This window comes from Lontra canadensis, unplaced genomic scaffold, assembly GCF_010015895.1.
Source record: "Lontra canadensis isolate GAN:19392208 unplaced genomic scaffold, GSC_riverotter_1.0 scaffold30, whole genome shotgun sequence".
In the NCBI taxonomy this organism is placed as follows: Eukaryota; Metazoa; Chordata; class Mammalia; order Carnivora; family Mustelidae; genus Lontra; species Lontra canadensis.
The window spans coordinates 13263653-13271160 of NW_022631024.1; the positions used below are offsets into that span (position 1 = coordinate 13263653).

General features: G+C 44.1%; 1 protein-coding gene across 7 annotated transcripts in view; it reads left to right on the forward strand.

Moving 5' to 3' along the window:
* GARNL3 (GTPase activating Rap/RanGAP domain like 3) overlaps window positions 1-7508 on the forward strand; it is a 142974-nt gene that overhangs the window by 75054 nt on the left and 60412 nt on the right. For all 7 annotated transcript variants that reach the window (XM_032865905.1, XM_032865906.1, XM_032865903.1 and 4 more), the window contains 2 exons: window positions 1547-1646; window positions 3229-3347. In XM_032865905.1, the coding sequence (XP_032721796.1) occupies window positions 1547-1646; window positions 3229-3347 (219 nt within the window). The remainder of the gene's footprint in view (window positions 1-1546; window positions 1647-3228; window positions 3348-7508) is intronic.

The following is a 7508-nucleotide window of genomic DNA, read 5'->3' on the forward strand; positions in this document are numbered from 1 at the left end:
GCATCGGGCTCTCTGCTCAGCGGGGAGCCTGCTTCCCTTCCTCTCTCTCTCTGCCTGCCTCTCTGCCTGCTTGTGATCTCTGTCTGTCAAATAAATAAAATCTTTAAAAAAAATGTACATATATGTACATAGACTCAGTAGCTGATTTTTTAAAACTCAAGAAAATTCCATAAAAGCACAATACTAAGAAACGTTACCTACCTTTTTTACTCCTTGAAGAGCTTTTTAAATTGTATTTTTATTTAAATTAAATTTTTTAAAAAGGAAAAAAAAAACAACCCTCCAAGATTGGCCCTGACTTAGTTCGAGCTCCACTGCTTAGGAGCTCAGCGACCTTAGGCAGCGTCACTGAAGTGTCCAAGCCACACTTCCTTCATCTGAAAGTGGGGGATAAAATAAAATCTGTGTCACAAAGTTGGTGGAGATGCTATGGAGCTAATGCATATAAAGTACCCTTAAAGCTCTCCCAATGATGTCAGTATTTCCGGAGCATGAAAAAGACAGAAAGCATCCTAATTCACTTTTTAAGTTATATAATTCTGGAAGCATGACAGCACTTCGTACAGAAAAGAAACCTACAAGCTCCATCTCACTAACAAATATGTTACATAATTCATATTTTTTAAAACTCCAGCAGTGTATCGAAAGAATACTATACACCATGACTTAGTCGGATGTATTCCAGAAATTCAGAAACATTCAGCATCGGAAGAGCCAGTAGTATAATTCATTACATTAGTCTGACGTTTCTGCCATTTAACCTATTCTCTTAAGAGCTGCCCAAAAAAACTGTCAGTGCAATTTGGTATTGATTCCTGAGAATGGCCTCTACGTAAGCTTGGAATGGAAGGAAACCCCCTTTGACATGATAAAGTGACCACAAACGTCTGGGAAATCACCAGAAGCATATTAGAATCAGAAAAGTACATTGCAGTCATCTGCCGTATACACACGGCGCAAAGTAGAGGCCAAAGGAGGTTCAGTATGATTGCATTTTGGTAAGAAAAATGCGAATGTCTGTCCATGTAAGAAAAGAAGGAGAGGAAGCCACACCAAATCATTCACGGTGACGATCTTTGGAGAGAAGATTCACATCATTCTTTATGTTTACCCATAATTTCCCCCATTAACTGTGTGACCTCATGACACATTTTTACAATTCTACAACAAAAATATGAACTCGAGAGGCCGCAGAGATATTATTCCAGGTGAAATGGACCTGTCACAGGGGTACCAAACGGAAGGGCGTGCCTCTAGGGGGCACCAACTCCCAAATATTTGGAAGCTTTGGGCCAGAAAGGAGAGAAAGTTCAAGTTTACACTCAAGTTGTAAATAGCGGAGTCTGCTGGTTCCCTCGGTTCTTTCTCCTCTACCCAGAGGACCTTCCAAATGCTGTTGTGATGTGGCCATGGGAACATGTGCTCACAGCCCTGTTCGTACGCTTTTGACAATGACTTCTCTGGTTCTTAGGCCCCAGGTTCACTGCCTGCTTCTTGTTTACTTTCTGAATAAGCCTCTTAATGGAACGACTTTGTTTGATTACAGAATGCAACGGCTCTGCCTGGGACGTGGCGAAGAACAGACGTGCACTTAGAGAACCCAGAATACCACACCAGATGGTATTTCAAGTATTTTTTAGGACAAGGTAACTATGCCATTACGGTGGTTGGGAGGAAAGGATATTCAAAATGCAAATTAAGTGTTGGTGTAATTTTTTTCTGGTGCCCCTAAAAGTGTGAAACTAACCAGTTTAGGGACATTAATATCAGGTTAATAGCTTTGTCAATGGAAAGATTCAATTCAGTGTCAGTCCTAGGATTTTTCATATATATTCATATATGAAACTGTAGATATATAGTTATATATAGAAGCTACATGTAGATACAGAGATGGAGATAGATATGGGTTTTTCGGTTAGTTATTTTTGTCCCTTAGGAGTTAAAGGGAGCTCCGATCATCTAAATAGTTTTTGGAGACCTAAGAAGAATTTGCAGGGTGGAAAACATCTTTAGACCTAACAAGGCAAGTGACCTGTCTATAGTGAGTTTTGACCACTTAGTTCAAGACAATGAGGGGGAAAAAAAGGACCCCTGAGCTTCAGGACCACCATAGAACTAGAGAGGCATTGTCCCGTGGGCTCTGGTAATGGGCGTTTATCACCTACCATGTGCCAGGCAATAACCCTGGCAAAGGCAGTCATTCTCCCAACCTTCATGGAGACTCTAAAATGGATCTGAATCCTGTTCTGCCATTCTTAACCACAGAATCTTACGCTGGTCACTCTCTGCTTCTCTGAGACTTAATTTCATTATCTGTAAAATGGAGGTGTTACTATTACATACCGAGTAGGCTTGAACAGGAGTTTCAGTGAGATACGCTGGAGAAAGAGCCAAGCCCCATGCCTGGCACAAAGCGACAGCTCAGTCATTAACAATGGCGTACATTTTAAGTGAAGGGCTCGGGTGAACATATGTGGGAAGGTGGAAAACGGGAGTGTGGCTAACAATAGGAGAGACTGGGAAGGGAAGAATGATCACTGTTTCAGGATTCGAGAGGAGATAGATAAATTGCTTGTCAGGCTAATGCCTCTGTTTCTAGAAGATGTGATGCGGGGACTATATCATGAGAGTGATCAGACCCAAACGATGTCTTTTTAAAAATCTGATACTGTTTTATTCTAAGAAGTTCACTTACTGGACAAGGCATATTTCTTTATAAAGAAAGAAATCAGTGGGAAAGTTGTCATCCTCCTAAATGGTTGAAAGCATAGTGCCCAGAGCAGCGGTGACTTTAGAGAAAACTGGTGCCGTCAGTTCAGATGCCGAGAAACTCAGAGGTAAGGTAGGCTCTGGAATTGGTGAACTCAGGGGCTCGGTGCTGTCAAGGCTGGCCCTCCTCAGGGTCACAAGGTGGTTGCAGCACTTCCAGGCATCACTTCTAGACACCGCCCATGTCCAGAGGAAGGAGCAGGCCATCTTCAAGAATAAGGAAGCCTTTCCAGAAACTGCCTGACCCATTTCTCCTCCTGTCTCGTTGGCCAGAATTGGTCACGTGTCCATTTCTGAACCAGTCACTGTCAAGGAGAATGTCAATGTGATCAGGTTCTTTCCGGAGCCGGGTTTGGGATTCTTGTTCCACACTTACGTGGGAAGGAAAAATTGTCTACTCCCATCAGAGCCTGGAGGAACCAGTGGGTCTTCACTGTTCTAAACCTGTCTCTTTTCCAGTCCATCAGAATTATATTGGAAATGATGCTGAGAAGAGCCCCTTCTTCCTGTCCGTGACCCTCTCTGACCAAAACAATCAGCGTGTCCCTCAATACCGAGCGATTCTTTGGAGGAAAACAGTAAGTACCTGGCTTACACCTGAGTATCACCACCACCCCGAGTTTGATGGGTGTCTTTGTCACAGTGGTTCAGGGGAGTCTTTTTCTATGAGGTTCTTTTTGGATATTCAGGATTATATGATTCAGAGGTGGGGCCTTCAAGCTCTGAGTGTGACCACAACTGGCCCCATACGAGCCACTACCTGGACATGTCCATTCCCTCCGTCTCGCGGGTGGACGACGAAGTGTATTGTACAGAGTATTAACCTTAACCTTGGCTGTTACTAACACTGGAACTGACCAGCCAGCTCAGCTTCAACTAAAAGAAACAAAATGTACTGGAGGAATATAAAGTTGTTACTGGGATACGTCCCACAGCCTGCTCCTGTTTCCCTGGGTCGTTCAGTCCAGCACTGAATCTGCTGTGCTTCTAGAATTTCTTTGAGGCTTAGCCCCCTTCATCAATTTCCTGAGGTAGGAAAATGACTCGAGTCTTAACAAGACAAGTACCCCGTCCGTGGTGGCTTCTGGGGACAGTGACCTGAATAAAAGCAAGTCCCTTCAACTCAGGAATTCAGGCCTCTAGGTAGCTCAGGAAGATTCTCTTGTGTTCACTATCGCGGCTTTCCCTTCTCTTTTCTGATTTCTTCAGTAATTCTTCGAGTTGATATCTTTTCTTATTATTTTCTTCCCTTGGGCTTTTTTTTTTCCTTCGCTTCTCTGAGAGGCATTAATAGGCATTAAGGACACTGGAAAGAACAGAGGGTTTGGAATTAAGCAAACCAGTGTCAAATGACATCAGTAGCAAATTCATTCATGTCAGTTTGCGAAAATTGCTGATGCTCTCCATTTTCTTCTTTGTAAACTGGGGAAAACTCTTGGCTGTGGCTCACAGGGGGCCAAGGACTGTATTAAGTGAGGTCTTGTTTGAAAATCCACATTTACATGGTGTCCTAAATCCCCAAATCTTAAACTGCTTAGACACCTGAAGGATAGAACATTTTACTTGTGAATCAGTGAGTACAGTGGATAATTAAGAAGCAATAAAATAAATCACACTCAGAAAACCTTATTCCTCTTATGTGGTGGTCTTGCTTTATGGACATGTTTGTTGAAAGTCATTACCGAGGAGTGCTGGGTGGCTTCATTGGTTGGGCATCTGACTTCAGCTCAGGTCATGATCTCGGGGCACCCTGCTCAGTGGGGAGTCTGCTTGTCTCTCTGCCCTGGCCCCCAGTTGAACACAGTCTCTCTCCCTCTCAAATAAATAAATAAAATCTTAAAAAAAAAAAAAAGAAAGAAAGAAAGCCATTACCTAATCATGGTATGCGAATTTTTCTCTCAGCAACATAGTATTTCAAAAATTGCTATGTCTATCATTTTGGGAAAGAATGAATACAGGAACTTAAAGAAACAGTAATTTTTGTATATACACACACTCAAAAACACTAATTTTTTTACACACACACTTTGAAAAAAATCGTAATTTTTATACATACATACACACACACACACACACACACGTATATAAACACATTTGCATGCACGCATACAGATACATCAACTTCAGAAAGCCCAGAAAGAATTTCTAGGAACCATTACAGAATAGACTGTGGTTAGAAACTTTTTGTGATGATTAAAACTAGTGACTGTGCTAACAGTAAAATCTAACATTTATTGAGCAGTTACTATATGCCACATATTATATACTAAGCTTTCCCAATGCCTTATCTCAAGAGGTATTATTGCAAGTTAGGGAGATTAAATGATGTGGCTGAGGCCACATGCCAGAAATTGGCAGGCCAGGCAGAACTCTGGACTGCACACCGAGCTGTGAACGCTGCACATAATTAATTCTGCGTGCAGCTCTTTGACTCATGCTGTCTCTCTCTCTAGACCGTGAGCTCCATGAAGGTAGGAGACATACCTGCTTTGTTCTCACCCAGCCTGCTACATGGCACATAGAAGTAGCTCAGGAAGTATTTACTGAAGGAATTAATGAATGACACCAAAGTCCCGCCTGACCTCTGCTGCCTCCGTTTATATAAATGTCCATGTTATGTTGCAGAAATTTTTCTCCTTTTAAGCAGGTTTAAGGTAAAAACCTAATGTAAACCCCAGTTCACTTTTACTCGTGAATGATTTCCTGGAGAGGGGTTTTGGTTCTTGGCTCTCTCCCTGTGTCACTGAAGTGGGGGGTGTCACTCTTGCCCTTGTCGGGGCTGTCCTGGAGGAGAGGTGACACACTGGTGTTGCAGGGCTACGTGCCTGTTGGTCTCAAGTTCCCCCATGACCGTCTTTCCCCATTATTCACCTAATGAGAAGTGATTGTGCCCTTGTCCGAAGCCTCTTATCTTCTGCACCAGGAAGACTGTTTCCTGGCCTGATTAGATTTTTAAAGATTGTATTTATTTATTTATTTGAGAGAGAGAAAGAGAGAGATTGAGAAAGAGCAGGGAGGGGACATGAACAGAGGCAGAGGGAGAAGTGGACTCCCCACTGAACAGGGAGCCCGACAACATGGGACTTGATCCCAGGACTCTGGGATCATGACCTGAGCTGAAGGCAGACGTTTAACTGACTGAGCCACCCATGCCCCCTAGCCTGTTTTTTGTTTTTTTTAAAGATTTTATTTATTTATTTGACAGATCACAAGTAGGCAGAGAGGCAGGCAGAGAGGCAGGCAGAGAGAGGAGGGAAGCAGGCTCCCCCTGAGCAGAGAGCCTGATGCGGGGCTCGATCCCAGGACCCCGAGATCATGACCTGGGCCGAAGGCAGAGGCTTTAGCCCACTGAGCCACCCAGGTGCCCCTTGTTTTTGTTTTAACTTATTTATTTAATATTTGCTAATTATGCTATTCCAGTCTGTCTGGCTGAAATATTCTCTTTGGATGACCCTGCCCCTTTTGGACAGTCTTTCCAATTTCTTTCCCCTCCCTGCTCCTCTCGAAGTTGCTGTTTGGGTGCACTGGGAGAAGGCTTATGGGATATCATGGTGGCAGGACGAGAGGGCCTTGAGTCCACATGGGACCCTCTGAGTTCTTTCTGGGTTCTGTTGTCTATCTGGTCTCTGAATTGGCAACCATGGAGAAGTAACTGGTCGCCTCTGGCCTTTTTGGGTCACTGGAAAGTACCGCCACTGAAATCCAAGGTCACAGCTATTTGCCCCTTGCGGTGAAATCACTGCACGCCGTGACTTCTGTGACCCAATCCCAGGTATCCACTAGTCACTTAGCCTCTCAGTTCCATCCTCACCTGCATCCCCTACAAGGCTCTGGGCAGGTAGGGAGGAGCAGAAACCTTGCTTTAGGCTCCCATATCTAATCTTGCTGACTGTCTATGCCTGAGGCTGCTGAGTTAACCACTGCTCATCAGGTTCAAACAGGTTCTACCTGGACTTCAAGATTCCTGCAGAAGGGCATGCCTAGGAAGCGACCCCCTAGTCCAGATGTTCTTAGGTGTCTCCAGGTCCTATCTTGATATATGGGCAGCGTCCCTCACCCTCTTCGAGGCCTGCCCTCTGAAGGGCAGAATCAAGGGCCCCGGCATCTAACCCCTTAGCTTTCCTCCCTTCTTTCTTCCTTCCTTCCACCAAAACAAGAAAGGGCAGTTTCATACTTCCGCCACCTTTCTGGAATGGATTTTCTCAATGTCCTGCCTTCTTCCTCTGGGCAGAGACAGCCACTCTACCTCCTCACCTGGGGAGGCTGCTAGGTACTGGAGGAGGGAGGCTGGGGCAGATACAGGGGGCAGTTTTGCTTTTTTACTATCTGAAGATGTTGTCTCTGTTACCTGATAAATTGTGATGAATATTCTGAAGGAAACAGAGGCAGAATGATATGGGAGACTGACTTCAGATCAGGTAGCACAGGGAAAGGATTTGAGGAGGTGACATTTAAAGAGATCTGCAGGAAGAAGGGGAACTAGCCACATAAAGATTGAGGGAGGGCACCTGGGTGGGTCAGTCGGTTAAGTGTCTCCCTTCGGCTCAGGTGGTAATCGTGGGGTCCTGGGATGGAGCCCCATGTTGGGCTCCCTGCTCAGTGGGGAGTCTCCTTCTCCCTCTGCCTCTGCCCTTCCCATTTGTGCTTTCTCTCTCGCTTACTATCTCTCTTTCAAATAATAAATAAAATCTTAAAATATATATATATATATATATATATATATATATATATATATATAT